We start from the raw sequence: 21,539 nt of genomic DNA on the forward strand, positions 1-21,539 counted from the left end.
CTGTCAGCTGCCTCCCTGTCCCCCTGCCCCTTTCCCGCCGCCGCTCACCGCCGCTCCCTCCCTCTCCCTCAGGACAACCGGACTGCGCTGCACTGGGCCTGCTCGGCGGGACACACGGATGTCGCCGACCTCCTCCTCGGCCTCGGCGTGGCTGTGAACGACAAGGACGATGTGAGTGTCGTAGCCCTCCCGGGACCCCCTCGCCCCTGTGAGGGGCTGGCCTGGGGCGCGGGGCTGCTGCCGGGAGGCTGAGGAAGCGCTGCGACCCGGTTTGCGTAGCCACACTTGGTGGCGCAGGTTCTGTTCGGACCCGTGGCCGTCGTGCTTCAGCCGCTGAAGTGCACGTAGCATCGATGGGCAGCGACTGGCACTGGTCGCTTCCTTCCTTTCCTCCCTCCTCCCGTCAGCTGGTGTGTCCAGTGTGGTTTCTGGGGGGCTGTAAAAAGCTCGTACTGCTGTGTGTGTGCCAGAAAAGCAAGGTCAGGTGTTTCACTGTTCATGGGGTGGTGAGACTCGATGTCGTGCCTATTCCCAAGAAATTTGAGGAGAACAAAGTTGCAAAGTCATGGGTGTTTGGATTGTCATTGGGGGTTTTCATGTTATATTTATCTCGGTGTGATCCTCTTAAATATGTTGAGCAAATCCTGAGATTCCCTGAAGATTTCTTGTTACTGGGGAAGGCATTACAGAGCAAGTGACAGGTTTGGTGATTCTGGTTGCAAAGGAGATGTTCTGTTTCCCTTCCAGTGGAAGGGTTGAAATAATTACATACAGCATCCTAAAGATCATCTTTAAAGAAGGAAATGTTGTCCCATCAGTTTAACTCGAGGGTAAGATATAGAAAATTTTTCATAAACTTTTGGACACCCTTTTCTGCCACTCTTACTTGTTACTACACGAGCACTGCTGTCAGTTCTGCAGAGGATAAAGTAGCTTGCAAGATACCATACATCACTGCATTACAGGAGTGATTTCTGTCGTTTGACTGGCAGCTTTTGTCAGGAACTGAATGCCGGCCTGTGAGAAACATGAGGCTTGTCTCTCTGGTGATAATTGATAACGTTTAGCTTTACAGTTGTAAGAAACTGTGCAGTGTGACTAACGAGAAGCCTAGTCTGTGTTGGTGGTGTGCTTTGTCGTGGTGTTTTGCCTGAAACACCTGGTTTGAGTAACGTGGGGGTTTTTCTTGCCTCTCTAGGCTGGTTGGACTCCCTTACATATTGCTGCTTCGGCAGGCCGTGATGAAATTGTGAAAGCCCTCATTGCCAGGGGTGCTCATGTGAATGCTGTCAATCAGAACGGCTGTACACCCCTGCATTATGCAGCCTCCAAAAACAAGCAGGAGGTATGTTCACCCATGCTACTGGAGGTGGTGTTGCTCTTGAAAAAGAAGTATTTAGTTATATTAACTTTTCTTCCTCCCCCTTCCCCTTCTCTTTTTCTGCATATTCAGATTGCAGTCATGCTTTTAGAGAACAGAGCTGATCCGGATGCAACAGATCATTTTAAATCCACCCCATTACACAGAGCAGCAGCTAAAGGAAACCTAAAAATGGTACAGATCCTTCTGCAGCACAATGCATCTGTTGATATACAGGACTCTGAAGGAAACACTCCTCTGTAAGTAATTTTTTATTTTTATTTTGCTTAATATGGCATAATCTCTATGAAATGAAACTCCAGTACATCAATCGCATTTTTTTAAATTTCTCATTGCTTCAAAATACTCCTGGCTTCACACCCTGGTGTAGTTAGAAAGAATTTGAGAAAATCATAGTTAGTGTTGTGCCTGAGTGTGTCTGCACATACATACTTTAATGTCTGTTACTGTATCTACTTAAAAACTGTTACCACCTTTTGTAATAATTTGGAATATGCACAGTTGCCACTAGAGGGTAGAAAGTGAGCTGATGACCTCAAAGTTGGAGGAAACTGATCTTGCAGGCTGGCCTACTCAGTCCTGCCAAGCAAGAACTAATATTGGAAGCTTTTCTTCACCTCTCTAAGGAAAATAAGTTGCAATTTAAGTACAGTTAGTCCAGTGTGTGATACTACCTGAGAGAACAACTTGAATCTGTAAGGGTGACACCTTGGCTGCTTTGAAGTTGGTGGCAAACCTCTGCCTTGTCTACAATGGAATCAAAATTTTGCCGTAAGATCAAGCAGTATGTTTTAGATGTACATCAACCCCAGTATTGTCCTGGAACACACACATTTATTCTCAAGATACTGTGCCAAATCAAAAAAAGGCATTTGCTGCATTTGCAGTAACTCTGTACTTCAGAATGTTTTTTGAGCATCGTACAGTTTAGTTTATCACTTTCAATTCAGAGATCACTGTTTTCCGATTTCGCAGTGGGTGATGTGCTCCTTAGCTTTGCTGGCTGCAGAGCCAAATCCTGATCTAAAGAAGTGTCTTAATGTTGCAAGGACAGTAGCAGGAGGAACGTTCTTGAGTTGCTTAATGACAATGGAGTGACTGGACAGCAAGCTTTAGAGTCTGTGTAGGCAGCTGTTTGTGTGTGGTTTTGTTGTGCTAGGATGTATCTCCCTTCCTGCAACACTGACGCTGTCATTTTGACAAGGCATAACTATTGCTCTTTATAAGGTTGGACTGTGTAAGAGTGGCTGTGGGTTTCTTGTTCTTATTGCAGTCATTTAGCCTGCGATGAAGAGAGAGTGGAGGAGGCAAAGCTGCTGGTGTCTCACGGTGCAAGTATTGACATTGAGAATAAAGAAGAACTGACCCCACTGAAAGTGGCAAAAGGTGGCCTGGGGGCCGTACTTAAAAGAATGGTGGATGGCTAGTGAGGACTTCTGACCTGACTCTCTTCCCTGTTGCACTTGTATTTAAGACTGCAAACTTCTTATTTTGATAGTTCAACTAGGATGTCGTGTATGGGCATCAGCGTGGTAGTAGAACCTGTATCTCTGGTTTTCCTTCAAGTACAGTGCCAAAACAACTGTTTGTACTTCCTGTTAATTAAACAGTTTGGTGATTTTAAAGTATTTTTTGGTATCTTGCAGTTTTCTTTCAGTTTACAGTATGATCTGTATAAATGCAGCTATTCCTTCTATTTCAGAATGTAGTTTAGGATTATTTCTTTCAAGCAACAGGACCAAAAATGCTTTAACCATTTAAAGTCAATTTTCTTTTGGAAGCTTATTCTAGAGTCTTTGTTTTTCCCCTTAGCTGTTGTGCTTTGTGTGGGTTTTTGTTTGTTTGTTTTTATGGGTACTGATTCTCTTCCTTCAGGTGATTCTAAACTACACCTCTCTCTCTGTAGAATGTAGTTTGCTCAGTTACTTACATAATTGTATCAATTTTTACTCTTCTGGGACTATTCAAATGAGCTCTGAGTGTTTAATGTGTTTCTGTTGTTATCTGCTGTTACCCTGTTTGATTGAATCTTTGTGTTTGAAGTGTACTGGACTGCTTGCAGGATGCAGGTGCAGTTTCAGGGTTACCTCTGCAAATGTACTACTATATACTGGCTGGCTCTGGATACTTCTCTGGGATGTACTTCAAACCTAATTTTATATCCTCTTGCTCCTTCTGTAAGCTGATGCTCGCAGTTCACCATCTGACTTTATAACAGGAGCCTGGTTTAATCTCTGTTTACTCACAGCAAATCCTGGTATTAAGTTATTAGAAGGCAGAGCTAATGATACTTGAGTCTGCAAAGTGACCTGCTGTTCTGGTGTTGGTAAGATCACTTTGGACACTGGTGGGATAGATTTCCCCCTTCTGAACAAACAGTGCTGATGAAATTCTGTGAAATAAAGAGCTTTCCTAAACGGCAGCCTTTGGTGTTATAAAACTTTATTAAACTTACATGTAACAAAACCATAATTTTCTAAATAGCTGGTACGCTTGGGGTGTGAACAAGTCAGAGGAAACCCTGCCCTCCGTTACACAGTGTGGAAATGGAACACCTGCAGGGGAAGGTTGAAATGGAAGATGACGATTTCTACAGTTTCACTTGTAGGCATTAAGGTAATGCAATTAATTCTGATAAGCAAGACAGAAAATAACCACAAATCTTCACGAAGTACTTTATCCTACAAAGCAAGATGCAGGTTAAATTTCACCGAGGGTACCTGCTGAGAGCAGGAGGGGTAACTTGCCTGTACAGTAAGCTCTGGCCATGCAGACCCTGCTTGAAGGTGGAACGTGACTGTGTAAGCGTTTCTTACATACTGTGGAGGCCCTCCTGAAAACTTCATTTGATAAGAGCTGAAGTTAAGAATTCTGTGTTCATCCTTGATCTTTGTATAGCAAAAAAACCCTGCCACAGCTCTGCAGCTTTGTAAATCCACTTCCCCAGGAGACGGTGGCTTGAATGTTGGCTTAATATCTGGTTTCCATATTAATGATCGCTACTCCCTCAGGAGAGGATAAATGGGCCATGCAGCAAAGACATCTGAGGCACATTCTGGAAAAATGTTTCTGCATCCTGCATAGCTCTGCAGGGTTTTTGAGCTACACACCATGGATCAATACCTAGTTTGGCTTGTGCTTTGCCAAGAGCATCAGTGAAAAGCTGGGAACAGTGCACCGTCCTTTTTAATAAACTATTTTACATGAGAGAAACTTCACAATGAGAGCAAACATCTGCCAGAAGTCTCACAAAAATATCTCGGTATGTTAAGAAACTCCAAATACATGTTATTTTCTTTACCTTCCTCCTCACCTCCAGCAATCTTGTCTTGCTTCTAATTTTTGCTTTTTGGGGTTTTTTGTTTCAAGTACGAGAGGAATTATTAGTCTAGAACTTGTGTGCAATTATTCTTTATTTTTATATAAAAACATTAACTAACTTGAGGAATTTCTACTTTTTAGCAAATGCAAGACCTGTGGTGTTCTAGGAAAATTGTATTAGCTATGGAAGGTAATTACAACTTCAGCATAAGCTCCTATTTACTGTAGCAAGTTATGTAAGGAATGCATGCAGAGAAATCTGGGGAGATGAGACCAGGGAAAGATTAAGAAATTATGATAATGATCAGATAATATATTCCCCTCTTTAATCATGATAGTGCTGTTGCAGGGATGTGAAAGTTGGAAAGCTGTTGCAGTAAGAAAAATGTAACTAAGACACATATATCCAGGATGACATAAGAACTAATACAACTACAGCAGTGTCATGGGGACAGTTGTTAATGTTTTGCCATGAAGGACAAGAGTAAAAGAATGCCTAGGAATGTCAGAGAAGAAATTAAAATTAATGCCACTGTCAGCCAAATCGTGGGCTCCCTTGGACCAGTAATTGATTTGAATGATCTCATTAGGAAACGCCTTTGGTGAGAAATGGCACACAAGCAGGAGTAGGTAGTACTTAGTCTTCTCTTGCTGTTACTGAGCATGCTTATCGTCCTAGTTCTGCACGCTTGCAAAACTTGGGATGTGACTACCGGACATCTTCAGTAAGCTTCTGAACCTAGCATGCAGGATGTGAGTTGGTGGATTTTGCTTAGCTAAACTGCCACAAGAGTCAGTAAGAGAGGTGCCTGATCGACACTTCCATGCAGGTTGTGACCTGAGGCTTACCCTGGATGTTTGGGGGAAGAGAGGAGTGTAAGGATCCGCTGGTGGAATATGGCAGTGTTGGTATTAGTGAGGGTTTGACCCTCGCAGTCCTACACACGCAGTTTGTAGCTAAAACAGTGTTGTAAGAACACTGTAAATGCTCTATTGCTCTGAACTGAGGCTGAACACTAGGACACGCACATATCACAGATATTTAAAAATCAGAAAACTCTGTAGATAGGGCAATGAGTACCGTTATGCTTAATGATCCAAACTTAATCTTAATTAGGACCTCATGCCTGACATCTTTAAATGTTGCCTTTTTTTTTTTTTCTTTTTTGTGGTCTCTTTCTTGAAAAACATACTTACAGCTGTAGGGACTAAACCTGAAAACTTTAGCACAGATGTATCCTTTTATCTATTTTAAAGATGACAGTTGCATATAACTAATGTTTACAGGCTAGGAACAGTCACCAAAGGATTTACATTAGATCCTATAAAAGACAAAGTGCCAAAAAGTGCCAGATCCCTGAGGCAGATATATTTTTCCACAGTGCATGAGGCTCAAAGCAGTGTCTCCTGTGTCGGTGAATATCTGCCTCGTGGAGCTCAGAAAGGAGCTGCTGGGACTCTGTCTGTATTCACCTGAGCCCACTGGTCCTTGAGCAGTTCTGAAAGTAGGTATTTTTGCACTTTTGAAGAACTGAGTTTGCTTAACCCTAGAAATGAGGCCCAGAGAGAAGAGCTGTCTAGTGATCAGGGTGTATATATATGGTTCAATTCCCTTTTTCTCCCTCCAGAGTGCTCCTTACTCAGCTGCTGGCTAGTGGTGTGCGTGCGCTACTTACCTCTTGATGCTCTCACGTATAGAAAATAGTCAGTTTTATTGGGCTAAAGAGACCAGAGGGAAAGGAGCATGAGTTTTTTGCTTAGTGGGTAGGGCAGTTGCCTGGAAATAGATTTGAATCATCTCAGGCAGAGGAAGCAGTTGAAATTACTGTGTTGGACAGTATGCAGTATTCAGTTCTAAATTTTGAAATCAGCTGTATCTGCATGTCATGAGGAATCTGATGCTGGTGCCTTGGGAACCTCAAAGGCAAGAAGGTCGCTGTTAACAAAATGTATTCCACATCAGGCAGCAACAGGATAAAAGTTTCCAGGGCCTTTTTTTTTTTTTTTAAGTGGAATTTAGATGTGAGATTTCATTGCTCCAGGTCTCAACGTCTGCTTCTGCATTCTGATGGCATTGGTGAAACTTCTTTTTATTTCTGGCCTGCAAAATCACATCCTTTAAACAGTGCAATGTGTTGGCCATGATGGTTGTTCATGGTACACAGGAAACAGGAGGTTGGCCAACGCTGTTTCTGGAGAAGGCTGCTGTGCTGCAGAACTGTGTGGACGCATACAGCATTACTGACAGTTGGCTGGAAAGCTCTTACTTCACCAAATGCTTCAGCCCATTTCCTAATTGGTTTTGCAAAATAGGTTGGAAAAATGTGGATGATAGTCTTTTTGTATTTATATTTAGGTATAGTTATAACTAGTTAATAAATGAGATTTGGTTAACTTTAAAGGCCAGATCTGCTGTTCACAAAGTGCACGTGTAACAGACACTTTTCAGTCTCCTGCCTACGGTTCACAATACTAATGCCCATTTAAGTTTTAGTCGTGCTTCTGTGTTAATTCAATGACAGCAATTTTTGTATACTGGGGTCCAAAGCTGACAAGGAAAACTATATTGAAACTCTAGGCTATTTCTTCTTTTTCCGCTTCTTGCTTCACATCATTTTCAGGTGGTCCAGAAGCTGCCGTTTCATCAACACCAGGGTATTCATTTGTTGCGTTGCTTGGTGGGACTGTGGTCGCAGGGATGTTTTCTTCATTAGGTACCTGAACATACCCTGCGTTGGGTTGTTTCTGAGCCATTTCTCTGCAGGAAGACAGGATAAGGATTGTGATTTCACATGTTGAAATCCCATCTACACTAGAGTCTTTCAAAAGAATGAGTCTCTGTAGTTTTGCTGTCTGAACAGTAAGCCCCTTGTTATTATGACTGTGCCAAGAGCACCTGAAAAGGCTACAGCATCACTGCTGCTGAGACAGAAAGAGTGACAGTGTTAGCTAATAAGGCTGATCTGCATCGCTGGTTTAAGTGTTCCCGTTAAGATAAAATGGATTTTAGTATGTTTAAATGCTGGGCCAGGAAAGCAGAATGAGGAGCTGAGTGCTGGTAAACAGTGTCTGAGAAAGGGTAGCAAAACACACTGCTTGGTGGGAGCTTTCTGAGAAATTCCATGCAGATCAGGGGTCCTGTTCAAGTGCATTAAAACTGGAGTGCAGTCAGAAAAGAGCTATGAAAAGGCTGAAATCTAGAAGAAACATTTTTAGTAACAGATATGAATGCTGTTTATCTTATCAAAACAATACTAAACCAACTCCCGATATTTAAACACTTTGACATGTAAAAAATATCAGATGGTAGTGGGTTAAATCGATGTAGTAAGATTTATTAGGGTCTGAGCACAAAATTAGATGTTAATGCTGTATCAGTTGAAAGCAGAAATCAAGTGCATGAGTGACTGGCCATTGGTCTGGATTAGCAGAATTCTGTATCAGGAATTCTTAGACTTGTGCTACAGGGAAGTGTCCAGATGGCATCATACATTTTTCTGGCCTCAGCTGCATGTATTCATTTAGCATTTAACGTCATGGGGCTAAATACAGCCTGTACAGCATATGAGGTTATCCCTGTTCTGAAGAGTTGGCAGTTCAGAGGGAAAATGAGCAGCCAAAGCATAGAGAAAGAGACATTTCCAGAGCAGGATCAAAATGGGCATTCTGGGCTCCATTCTGTTGCCTAAACCCCGTGTTTCCTGCCATTTGAGATGCCTTAGGGTATCCCAGGCATGTGTCCTGTACTTTGACATAGCACTGAGCTGAACCCTCTGTGTTTAAATCCAGTAATGTACAAAAGCAGTAAATTTGCTGCGGCAAGCCTTAGCTGCTATTCCTTTTTTTACTTCTTCCACCTGCCATTAGCAGTCACCATTAACATCTACATTTTAAAAGCTGTTTTTCCAAATTGCCACTTCAGTTTGTGTTGTTCAAAAAAACATTTGCTTGACTATTTTAGATACTGCTAAGTGGTAGCTGCCTTCTACCAAAGGGAAGAGGGTAATGGCAACTTCTGTTACAAAAGCAGCAGCTTAAAAGTCACACAAAAGCAAATATTCTCACCCTGTTCTTTTCTCAAAACCCATATTATTTACCCTTAAAAAATGTTTAGATTAATTACATTTTACTTTAGTTCTGGATTACCAGCAGTGCTTTACAGAAATAATTGTCTTAAAATGAAGCAAAAAAAAAAAAACTCTTACTGCATCTCGCTGCTTGATGACTTCTTATTCTTTGCCTTCTTGGTTAAGACCCAGACGACAATGCAAATGATAGCAGCTGCCAGAATTGCTCCAATTAATGCTCCAACAACAATACCACTGTCTGAATCTGGAAAGAAAAAATATTACTTGACTTTTGAAAAACTATTATTGTAGCAAAAATCCCATGGAAATGTAGTGGAGGAGCCTTTAGCAGAAAGAAGGCATTGGATTCAAGGAACTAAAAATCTGACTGATGGCTGTATATCCAGGAGGGAGGCCAAAGATTCTCTAGGAAAGAGAGAACTGTGCTTTTATGACCTTTGCTGCCCCTTTTCCCTACTGGCTAAGGGAAACATTAGGCTGTTAATGCTGTCAACAGTTGAAAGCCTTGCTCTTCAGTCCTTGGAAACAAATTCTGAAATTCAGGTTGCCTTTATCTCTGTCTTTCAGCTGAGATGTAAAAAGTATGCTCTGATCATTTGTGAGGCCCCAAAACCTGCTATTTCCACTTTAGTGCAGCTTCTAGCTCTGATCTGTGATTTTCATTCTGTGGATCACTGAGTAATTGAGTGACCATTTCAGGGACATCTCTCGTGGGTGGTTTTACATGTTCTTGTTAAATGTTCCTGCTTTCGTGGAAAACCTGCGTGCAGATGTGGCTGACCACCACCTGAGAACAGTCAGGATACGGTATTTCTCCATGACTGCAATATTTTTAGCTAGTAGCCACATCTACAGTGCCCCAGTTCTTGTACTACCGTATTTCAGTGCTGGTTGGGAATTCAGGGATGGGGGGACTCTAATGGGACTGTTGGCTGGAGGAAGTTGCTCTAAACTCCATGTCTGTCAGTTCTCTGGGAAGACTCCGCAGTCTGAGCCAGGGTCAGCTCCTGCCCCGGTGGGAAATGAAGCTGGAGATGTTCAGTCAGTTGTTGAGGTCAGTGTAAATTCTGGGCATGCCTGGATGAAAACTCCGGAGCTCTGCGAAGCCCGTTCTGTTTTTACTTCCAAAAAATCCAAGCTTTAAAGTTGTGACAGCATCTTCCTGCCAACTGTGGGTGTCATACATTGGATGTGTGATTACTTTCATGCATTAAACTTACAGCGTGTGGTGAGGTCAAGCTCACAGGTACTGTTCCCCAGGACGTTGCTGGCTACGCACCGGTAATACCCCGTTTCGAAGGTGGTGAGGTTGCCAATGTAAAGAATGCCAGTGTTTGGATCTGTGACAGAAAGAGCACACAGAGATTACCCCTTGTATGCTGTAGAGGCCAACGGTTTTCTTTGGTCGGCAATACTGAGAACTGGTAAGAGATTAGAAAGTTTTCTACAGTTATTCATTCATTTGGGATTTTTTTATATTCTTTAAAGGAAACAAATTTACCTTCCTTGAAAGTTAACACCAGCGGATTCTGCAGGAGTGTATTAGAACATGAGAATTAGGCCCCTACTCTGCACATCAGTCCGTCTGTCTGATGTTTTACACATTGATGCGATTGTCAATGTAACTTCACAGATGAAAATGTAACAGCTACTGAAGATTTTTGGGCTGGGCTGGAGTTCTCAGCCCCTAATGACAAATTGACTTATTCAGAGTATAAATTCATTCAGAATTCCCAGGGGAGCTGTAAAGACATAAACATTTCTCTCATTTTAAATGTTTAAAGTAATGGCATAGACAAGACTTCAACATGCCACATAGTTTTTATAAAAACGAGTAGAAAAAGTGCCCTGTGTTTGTGACAGCTATCAGTCGGTTTGACTGAGTAAAAATCCGGTTTTGTGACGCTGACCATCAGACAAGGGGGATAAGTTTTAACTACCCCGTGTGATACCCAGTGTTTGAAATGGCTGGTAGTATGGAATTCCAGATTTGAACACGCTATGGCAGTGCTGTAGTTACGTACTAAGTTGTTCGGTCACAGGCTTGAGTTTATTCTCATCTACTTTGTACCAGTGGTAGGTAGGGCGAGGCAATCCTTCTTCACAGTTGCATAAGAGGTAGATTAGATGGCCTTTTTCAGGCGTTCCTTCTATTTTGCAGAAAGGTTTTGATGGTTTGACTGTAAAATAACAATGAGAAGAGACACACCGTGAGTACACACCTGGGGCTGCACAAATCCACCTTGAGTTCTGGTACTGTGCTGCTCTAAGTAAGGAATTGAACCCCATCTACAGGTTTCCAGCCGAGAGCAGAATCTTGTTTAGGGATCTGACAAAGGCTCTTCCATAAAGATTTGAGTAATATTAAATATATGTACCTGTCCTGGAATACATTTTTATTATCTTACATTGGAATACTAAATATCATTATGGAGGTGTTGAGGTGAAGACTATCAGTTACTTTAATTATAAGGGGTCAATCACTTCTTGTCACACACAATTCCACCACATAGCAGCACCGTTTTCTTTAGGGACACAGCAGAAACTTTTCCACATACAGGGAGAAGGTCAGGGCCTGATTCTTCTAGTATATTGCAGATGTGGAAGAAATAAAAATTAACTACTTCTGTTAAAGAATATATCTGTTTTGATAGCATTTCCTCACTTTGCACAAAGGAGAAGATTCTGTCTCCACTTATGCCTATTGTCTTTCATTTCCTACCTATAGACACACTGTTGTGGTTCTTCAGAGTGGTCAGTGGAACTCTACCAGCAATGAACACAGCCCCATAAATGAACAACCTCTCTGGGTGTTCCTGTGAAAAGTACCATCTCTTGCTCAACTGCTCCAAGATTTCCTATTTGTCTGGGGAATTTTAGATGAGAACTAACAGTGGTACTTTGATTTTTCAGGGATTGAGTTTACATATATTGTCTTCTTATCTCTGGCAGATGTTGGAATCACATTCTCAGATGACTTTGTTACTCTGATCCGGTATGAATTCTCAGTATGAAAGCAGTGGTTATATGGGGTTAGTACAAACTTTTATCCTATTAGGAAGCAAAATATCTCATTCCACTGCACTTAATCCTTTGAGTCTTGCCTACTTGTGGTTGAACTGTTGCTTTCTGCATCCAGCACAGACTTGGTACTACTTCCATCCAACACATACTAAGTTTCTAGAGTTTCTGGGAATTGAGGAGAGCCAGAACCCTTGGGCTGTACTGCTGCTTCTGCCTAGGTTAGATTTAGATTAGATATCAGAAGAAGTTCTTCACGGAGAGGGTGGGGAGGCACTGGAACAGGTTGCCCAGAGAAGCTGTGGATGCCTCATCCCTGGATGTCTTCAAGGCCAGGCTGGATGAGGCTTGGAGCAACCTGGTCTAGTGGAAGGTGTCCCTGCCCATGGCAGGGGGGTTGGAACTAGATGATCTTTAAGGTCCCTTCCAACCCAAACCATTCCATGATTCTATGATTCTATGACCAGCATTAGGTAAAATTAGTAAAATTTTGGTCTTTGCTGGGCTGGAAGTAATGGCTTCAGAGGGGAGTTGTCACTCCCAGCTAAAAGGGCTATTTATTTTAATCAAAGTTAGTATCCCTTTGTTTTCCAGTGTGAAAAATGTAGTGAAGTTGGGTAATTGCAGCTACCAGCTTTCCTGCTTACACTAGGTAGCTTTTTGAGAGTGAAAATCTGAAGGTCACTTGTGGGAGAATGAAATATTCCTGTGCATTCAGGCAAGGGTGGCTGCGGAGCAGTATCGGATCATCATTGTCTGGAAGCTAGAGGGCACCCCAGGCTCTGCCTGCTCCAGAGCCCTTGGAAAAAATCTCTGTGCCAGTACACTAGGGAGCCCTTTCTCTACATCCTGGGCCTTGTTTATCACAGTTCTGATGTTCACTCTGGTCCTACGTATTCTGAGCCGTGAATTCAGTGGTTTTTAATAAGGGAAGAAACCTAGAATGCAGCAGCAGAGAGGAAAGGCACTTACCCAGCACGTTGACAATCACCGATTTCTGACTCTGTCCAGCTTCACCCTGTGGGCTGAAAACTTCACAGGTGTAGGAGCCAGTGTCGGAGGGCTGCATGTTGGAGATTGTTATTGATGCATTCCCTGGACCTGTTGCAGCTGTTATCCTGTTGGCAAACTCTCCATAGGAGTAAGACTGGCCTTCTGAATAATAATAGATCTGTGATAAAGAATCAATTGTTCGTTTAATAACAAGAGGTCTTACTGCCGCTTTGGTACTCATAATTGGAATATGGTTGATTTCTGATTAAGCCAAGCAATGTCAACCCCTCCCCCGAGAAAGCAGGTATGAACACATGGCACATTTAAATACACATTTCTAGCGTTCTTCAAAAGACAAGCTTTTCAGTATTGGGATTTTTAATTTGTGTAAATGGACAGTAGCTAGTTCTTTGTGGATACTCCAGTCACAGACTGATGCATTTGTAAAAACAAAGGTAAGAATGTTGACCGTCATAGGACAATTCTGTGAAAAAATGCCAAGTCATGCACAATGAATAGTGGTACTAATTGAAGCATTGGTAATTTATGGTTTTATTAATAAGCATCTCAGTGGAAGATTGTGTCAAGAATGGACCCGTCATTGTGAAAAGTAGAGGGCTGCAGAGCTTTCCAAATACAAACGCTAGCAGAGAACTGAAATGAATCCACAAGATATAGGTCAAAGCATAGGTCTGTTGGCAGTGAATTTATAAGCAATAAAAATGCAATTTTTTAATTAATTTTTTAATTAGAGCAACCATGCTGTTCTTGTACGAGAACACCAGCAGAACCGTCACACATGCAATTAGAGCAACCATGCTGTTCTTGTTTGTGTAATCAGGGTCAGAGGCAGTGTCATGGACTATCTTTTTTGGGGGGGCTTTATACCATAGGTGGAAGTCAAGAATTCCTGTTGGCCTCAGTGCTTTGAGAGGCACCTATTTGGGATCAAGAAGTTCCCCTTTAACTAAACAGTAGAAAAAGTTTTGCAGGATTATAGATATAGTAGAGATAAATGTCTCTAAGGAATGCAGCATTTCCTCCCAGATACAAATTTGCTGTTTTAACGTTGACTGATTTCATCAACTTTAGCAGCATCAATTGTACTCAACAGCACTTTGGGAGTAGAATTTTCCTCAAGTTCTGAGCCCAAACCAGTTGTCTGTTGACTGAAAGGAGAGCTAGAACTGTGTTCATTGTAAAGCCTGGTTCGTAGGCTTAAGCCTTGAGTCTGTTCAGAAACTTGAGTCTCTCATCTGCTCAGGGGTAAATATAATAGTTCCGAAGGAGTACATGCTGTCTGCCCAGTCTAGCTCTGCTGTGAAACTGAGATCTGAAAGAACTAAGCTAATGGGGAAAACAATGGAACCTGAATTATTTTTCTCAGGTGTTAATGCCGGTGTTGTGTGAAAGTGGCGGTATTTGGGGTAGGCAGTATGTTTCCCAGTGTCTACATGCACAAACTCTGTTGTAAAGTGAACAGGTCCAGCACACAGAGTCCTCCTTTTAACTTGGTGAGAGGTAACCGTACAGAATGACAGGTTGGGACCCAAATAGGTCTAACATCGTTCCTACTGACAGTATTCCAGAATCAGCAGTGTAAATGTATTTATTGAAGTTGGATTAACAGCGTATTTTTAAATGGGAATAGCTAAAATTCATAGACGCCTGTGAAATGCCATTCACCCTTGACTAGTATCAAAATTTTCTTTTGGCCAAAGTTCCCTGCCTTTAGGGACACTTTAGATCCCCAGGCAAGAAATACAATTTGCTTTACTTTGCAGATCAACTGATTGCATTTTGAATTAAGAATATTTATTCTTAATTCTATTTATCCACCCAGATACAGTGTTGACTGAAGTCTTTAAGCAATGTTATCTGAAAGCGTTTATTAGCTTAAGGCAAGCTACACCCCAAAACTGCCCAAGCACAGCTGCCTTATGCAATGATAGGGCTTTGAAATGAAGGTCAGAACCCAGGCTGCACAGCACCAGCAGCTCCGGTACTGCAGCTTGGCCCCATCTCAAGTGCAGTTTTGCTTACTTTCCAGCCAGACCTTATCTCTCCCTGCCCCAGGATTGCAAACACCAGGTACAATTGATGCAGGGCTCTGAATACCGGAGCTACACTGCTGCACTGCTGACATGGGAACACTGGTGCTGCAGTGAGGAAGCGTAAGAGGTGCAGTGTTAGTGGCAGGCCAGGTTGGAAGGTCTGGATAGACTCTTCAGTTTCCATTGTTTGCGTGCAATAGCATCAGTTTTAAAACTGATTCTGTGCTTTGCAAATGTCTAGAGATGGACCTCTGTTGCCAAACTAGGGTTTGGATGCACACTCTTGTATTCCCCAAGGAAGGAGAGCGTTCAAAACAGGGAGTTTGCTTTAAGCAAATCACTCGTCAAAAAACTGATCTACCTCTAATTACATAACCACACTGGCCACATTTGTCTCATTCTACATTTATCGAAGTATGGTGTTGTTACACACTGTTCTTGCAAGAGTCTGAAGTCACAAGGACTGTGACTTCTGTCATCAGGATCCTCTTCTCTTAAGCTGATGTTCCTGGTTAATGGTTGAACTTGATTATCTTAAAGGTCTTTTCCAACCTAAAGTTTGTATGATTCTATGATACAGATCTCAGCAGTGATGGGCTGGATTTGCATCTCCTCTCCATCACTGTTTGAGTGGGGTAGGGGAAACTTCCATCAGCTCTTCACACTAATGTGAAATGGAGTTTAAGTACCATGGCTTAAATGAAGTGATGCAGCAGCATGAGAGGAGAGGCAGGCCCATTTTATCCTCCTAAAGGTGTGATTACTGAAAAAAGGGGCTAAACTCTACTTGGTTTAGCTCAGAGTGATCTGGGATTTATGTGAGAGTAAACAGTAGCCCACTGAGGACTAGCTTAGGTGTATATAGCACGTGTTCCTGGGAAATCGGACTGGCACTGCAAGGAGCTTGAAATGCAGTCAGGGCCGGCCAGTTATAAAGAAGCAAGCGCTCCTTGGTCTGTTTGATCTGAAGTCAGGCTGAATTACGTATCTAAGCCCTCATACAATGCACTGAAAAATTAACCCCTGATGTTCTTTCTTCCTGTGTGAATGCCTGCAGAGATTATATTTGATGTACCCTGATAAATCTGAGGCAGGTGTCAACACAGCAGAGAGTATTTGTTCTCTTCATGGATTTAACAGAATCTTTTTGGGTTATGTCAACTATGAACGTAAGGGCAGTGGAGTATCTTAAGGAAATGCATCCATTTCCAACATCCAAGAAGTTCCTCTGCAGGCCTATTCTCCTGCTCCTGGATGATGCTTATCTCACTGGCTCTGGGTTTATTGCCTGAAGGAAGGTGGTAAACACCAAAAAGGCTGAGTAATGTTGTGATTAATTACTGAGTGTGTATCTTGTCCCAGAGGTATGATTGGATTGTGTACACAGGAAATTTCATTTAAGAGGAACATGTTTCAGTTAATTGGCTGTGAATTCATAGCCCATTTTAAACAATACACTCAGAATGGGTATTTTAAACCATTGTTCAAAATGGTTTCACGCTGTCCTTGCAAAGCTCATGTTTCTGTGTTTCAAAAAGCCGAAATGAAAGTCTTTGCAAAAATGTTTCTTTTCCATTTCAAAAGTTAAAAACTTGTTTTCTGTTGAAGATATAGAAGACAATTTTTGGGCAACTGGCAGCTCATGTTACCTCCTACAGACAAACATCTCATCAATGTTTCTTTCCATTTTACCTGAAATGTCCCTAATATGTCTCTATGGCAAAAGTGTAAATTTAGTCAATGGTAGACTTTATCTGGAAGCCTTTTTAATTTGATGTGATAATTATATGCAAAAGAAATCTGCTGTGCTTCTCTTGAAAAAACAAGCTTTTTATGTTGTCAAGCAAATCATGAGCAGCTCTAGGGAAGTTGATGATTTACCAGTGTAAAAACAATATTGAGGATGCAGTAATGGTCGCTGCTTCTCCTTCCAGCTAGTTCGCTCGTGCAAGTTTTTATATAATGGTGCCTTTTCACATTTCATGGGAGCAGCTGCCTGGGATGACTAATCAAACCACTGACAGAAAAAAAAAGAGCAAAGATTATCACTCCCAAAATGTCCCTAATAACTCCACAATCTGAAACACGGGTTTCTGCAGATCAGCTGAGTTGCCCAGAAACCATCTCCAGACCGTAGAAGGGGTTGCAGTCGAGTTGGTTATTCAGCCTGTGCCCGAAAGGGCACTGCCCAGGCAGTGCCCAAAGCTGCTCGTCAGCTGCCAGCTTTCTCAGGCTGTGGTATAGCTACTCTGCATTTCCACAGTCTCACTTTTCCACAAGAAAAGGATTTGGGCTCATAGACTTCCAAGGCAGTCGAGTCAATTATTCACGTACCTGGTTGGAGGAGCTGGGTTACAAACAGGACAGGGAATTGGGAATGATCATACTAATTTGGGAGAAAATTTTGGTAATCTCAATGCACTCCAGATGCTGGAGACAAGATTATTTGTGTCCCTAGTTCTGAAGGATCTGGTACATGAAATCACATGTCCTGTTCTTCTCCTTTAGCCTGACTTGTGGAAAGACTGCTCCTCTTCTAGTGTGAGGGTGATTAAAGTAGTCGCCCACAGAGGAAGCAGTTGGCAAAGCTGATTCTGAGTTGAGGATTTTCAAAGGCTGCCAGATGTTTGGCAGAGAGTGATGAACCCACCTACAAGTTTTCTTTATACAAGTTGTTTTCTATAGCAAGATCTTCCTTAGGGGGTGGAAGTTGTGTGTGAAAAAGCAGGCAGTAAATTAGAAGAAATATGCCTCCATCTGCTTACTTGCTTTTTGGGACAGGACAAATACATGCTAGAATTTGCATAAATACGTGCCTTTCAAATCTCTTTGGATGGACTCATTCATAATTTCAGTATTCCTCCCACCCTCCATCTCCTGGTGTCATTGCATCACATTACTGTACAGGCCTAGTACATCTGGGTATCGGAATTATGAGCTGAGATGGACTTGAAGATGTGTTACAAAATGTCCCACTTAATCTCCACAGTAGTCTTAATTTCCTGTTGGGGGGGTGCAGTTTCAGGACATTACTGCCTTTCAGTACCTGTCTTCCCTCGCCAGCCGCTTCTCACTTTCCCCAGGAGCAGGTACAAAGCTGTAGCATCCCATTCGATGACGTTTTTCTGGGCTGATGCATTCAGCATCTGATTCACTGTTTTTGTCTGGAGAGCTGTAAAGCTCAGGCATTCAGAGGGCCCCATCACTGGGTTGTTTTATCATTTTCTGTTTGACATTTTCTCGAGCTACTAGAAAAAGAACTGTTAAAGTCTCTTTCTCACCGATAAATGCAAAGGAGGATATTGACAACTTCACCAGTTTGAGATCATGATCTCTTTTTGAATTCTGAGTACAGAAAGAATTTATAAAATAATTCGGGAAAAAAATGTTCATCACTCCCTTAAGCATCTTACCATCTAATTAGAGAACAAATGCTGCACACTCGAAGTGTTAATTAAAGCCCAAGGCTCAGATTCTGAACTCTGATAGATAAGAAGGCAAGTGCTCACGCCTGCATTGGTTTCTTTGACGTGTGTCATGTGACTGAATCTTGGCCTCGAATGCCTTTTTTCATCCACAGCTTCTTTTCACACATTTTGGTCAAAACTCTGATCTGCCAGACTGTAGTAGGGATATTATGTCCTGCAGTACCAGGATTCTTGCATGGGTAATTGAAGATGTTAATAATGACTAGAAGCGCCTCGTGATAATTAAGCAGTGATAGAAGAAGAAAGGGATGGAGTCAGAAGCCTTCAGAGGATTAAACATTCAGCAGCTTTAGCTGGTGCAAAATACTTTTAAGGATCAGTTCTTTCTTGTTCTCACAGTATCATTCTTGTGGCTGAACTATTGGTGAATAATTTCTACAGCGCATCAAGCACAAACACATTTTCTCAGTGCATTTGGTGTAACTGCTCTGCAGCAGTTACTATTAGACCTCAATTTCCATCGGGTTGTACCCTGTGCTTCATGGTGAGACAGGAATCCCGCTGCAGTCGAAGAGATTGGAATGGGTTATGGCTGGGACGTTGAGCTGACAGCCGAGAGGCAGGCAGTTCAGCAGTCAGCTTAGTGTCCCTCTGTATCCATCAAAATGTTGTTATATTCTATAAATGAGATCCAGGATGATTTTTTAATTTTTTGCTATGTAAATCTGTAGCCCTGAATTTGGGCTGTCCAGACTTGCTCACGTTCAGCCCAGAGGCTTCTGGTGTCTGGATGCCCTTTAGATACCCTTTGGGTAGAATATTCCTGAAGGTGCTAGTTCAGCCACCTAGAATAGCTGTGGGAAAAAAATAAAACAGCTACATCCAAAATAAATTTGACAGAGAAAAATGCAATAAAAAAATATGGTGAGTTAAAAATTCTGACTGATGCATCTGATTCAGCTTATCTCAGTTGTGTGCCAGTTTTAAGATTTTGATCCAGAACATGATTACAGGTCTCAGAGTAGCATAAATCTAGTAGAAGCTAGTTAGCTCTTTTTTCTCTTAAGATTGTGGGGATTTTTTTCTTACCTTGTGTCTCCAGCTACATCTTCCCCGTGCATCTGTCACATACACCATCTTTTGACAATGACTGACTGACTTTTCATCCATACTCAGAATACCGTGACACGGGGAATGCTGTATTTGAGTGAAAACGTGCTGATCTGAGAGTTAAATGAGACTTCAAATGTTCCCCCAAAATCAAAGAGCCTCTTCTCTACACAGCTCCCCATCAGTACCGCCAGTGCTGCTCACAAGTGCCCTGTGTTCACCGGATTTAGCAGATGTCTCAAGCCTTTGCCAACAGTGAGATGCAATACAATCTTATTGCTAAGTTTTACCCCAAATTAGGCAAGCTCAGATTAAAGTCTAATGTTTGCTCCAAACACACCCATTACAACCTGATCATTTTCTACCTGTCTCCACTTTCCGGCATGTTCTCTGCTTCAGTGTATCAGTTTGTTTTATGATCTCTCTGCAGACTGTCAGCCCGGTGCCAGAGATAACCGCAGGCAGTCCGCAGCAATCCCACTGACATCCAGGGAGTCACTCCGACTGCAGTGACGTGACAACAGGGTCTCCAATCCTCTGCATCTGGAGGTGTTGCCTCTGCTTTCCATGAAGCTATTCCTTTTAAGCACCTCCTCAGTCATCTAAGTGCTAGATAAGGCTCGATTTTAAAAAATCACCTTTAGGCAAAAGGAAATGCTCGTGTATCGGAGAGGCCCTTTCCAGGAAGTTTTTCTGTGCTGCTTCACGAGGTGCTTTGCACAGGCTCATCTTCGCCTGTGGGCTGGAATGGAGTGCTCTGCTCCCAAGCCAGTGCCTCTTCCACACCCACAGCCTCTGCAGCCCCTGATCTTGGTGGTCTGTGACTGAAGGTGTGTGATGGGGTCTCCAGAACTACTCATACTACATGGGGAGGAATTTGTTGTTTCAGTAGTTTTAATGGGAACCCCACACTTACAAGGCTGGCTGGCCCCTGGCTCTTACATGGTAGGCCAGTGCCCATGCCTGGTCCTTGCGTTGTGCTGGGCAGCAGCGTTGTGCTGGCCTCGGGACTGCTGGTAATTTGACTTTGTGGTTTCAGGGTGAAAGGAGCAGACGCAGTTGTGCTTGGATTGCTTTTCTTGCTTCTCTTTCCTTCCTTGGGCTCTGCCATCCTGCCCCCTGTTCCTGAGCAACGTGACCCAAGCATGCTCACTCCTGTGAAGGTTTTGCAAAGTGGCTCATCAGGCCTGCAGGGCTGGACATAAGGACACGACTAGATTTCTCCACGGAGAACAGTGCCATCTTCCTCTTCTGCATGGTTTGCAGTAACTGAAACTCTCCTTGCCCCTATCCACTAAGTGATACTTTCTCAGTAGTACAGATAGGAGAAAAATACAGGGCTCTGCCAGAGTGTCAGCCAATATATAAAATAAATGGAAAACATTAATGCTGTTACATGCTGCTAACACTTTCCCTCTCAATTGCCCATCAGTAGGTTCACCAAAGCAATGTCACTGCAAATATTTCAAGCTCGCTTTTTCTTAGAGAAGTGTATCAGTAATTCAGTTTCTCTTACAAGTAACAGTTATGTCCTTCATTCATCTAGTGAAATTAAAATTTCCATTGAGAATTCTGCCCTGGCTATATCTTGGGTAGGGGCGCAGTGTCTTTGATAACTTTACTTCAGCTGTGGGTGGCCTGGGCTGGAGGTTCAAGGTGTGGCCTTTGGTTAAGTTCAGGAGTTGTATTTAGCTTTGCCAGGCTGTAGCCTCACCTGTGCAGAGTCAACAGCAGCCTTCAATCTGCCAAACATTTACTTAGGTGCTTTAGACCGAGGCCAACCGAGTGACTCAGAGCATGAAATGAAGCGCAGATGGGGATCTTAGCAGGAATTGAGACTTTACCTTATGAACCAGGCCAGGCTGTGATGTACTGTTACCCAGGGTGAGCTGAGTAAGTAGTGTTTGCCTCAGTTCGGCTACATGTAAAATAGAGAGAGTTCAGTATTGGAAAGTTCTCAAGATTCTTGGGTGAGAGTTGTTATTTTAAAATTTATCATTAAAAAAGAGATGTTGCTAAGGAGTAACCGGCAAGAAGAAAACGTTTAAAATACATATGGCATCCTCTTTTCCATGAGTTGATATTTATATTATATAGGTCAAATGAGGGGAATTATTTCCACTGGAGAAACTTCTCAGGGAAA

At 42.4% G+C, this 21,539-nt stretch overlaps 2 protein-coding genes across 2 annotated transcripts in view; one reads left to right on the plus strand and one right to left on the minus strand.

Annotated features, from left to right (window-relative positions):
• Window positions 1-72: 72 nt before the first annotated feature.
• On the plus strand, window positions 73-2,991 carry PSMD10 (proteasome (prosome, macropain) 26S subunit, non-ATPase, 10; the record flags this gene model as incomplete). Its single annotated transcript, XM_010150414.1, has 4 exons — window positions 73-171; window positions 1,199-1,345; window positions 1,454-1,620; window positions 2,655-2,991. Coding segments are annotated over 4 exons (567 nt in total), but the record flags the coding sequence as incomplete, so codon positions are not given.
• A 4,285-nt stretch (window positions 2,992-7,276) lies between these two features.
• Window positions 7,277-21,539, minus strand: part of VSIG1 (V-set and immunoglobulin domain containing 1) — a 22,117-nt gene continuing 7,854 nt past the window's right edge. The window contains exons 3-7 of the mRNA XM_010150415.1: window positions 12,784-12,982; window positions 10,815-10,970; window positions 10,011-10,130; window positions 8,908-9,034; window positions 7,277-7,460 (exon numbers count right to left, since the gene is read on the minus strand). Coding sequence (XP_010148717.1) covers window positions 7,277-7,460; window positions 8,908-9,034; window positions 10,011-10,130; window positions 10,815-10,970; window positions 12,784-12,982 — 786 coding nt within the window. The remainder of the gene's footprint in view (window positions 7,461-8,907; window positions 9,035-10,010; window positions 10,131-10,814; window positions 10,971-12,783; window positions 12,983-21,539) is intronic.

Source organism: Eurypyga helias, unplaced genomic scaffold, assembly GCF_000690775.1.
Source record: "Eurypyga helias isolate BGI_N326 unplaced genomic scaffold, ASM69077v1 scaffold174, whole genome shotgun sequence".
Lineage (NCBI taxonomy): Eukaryota > Metazoa > Chordata > Aves > Eurypygiformes > Eurypygidae > Eurypyga > Eurypyga helias.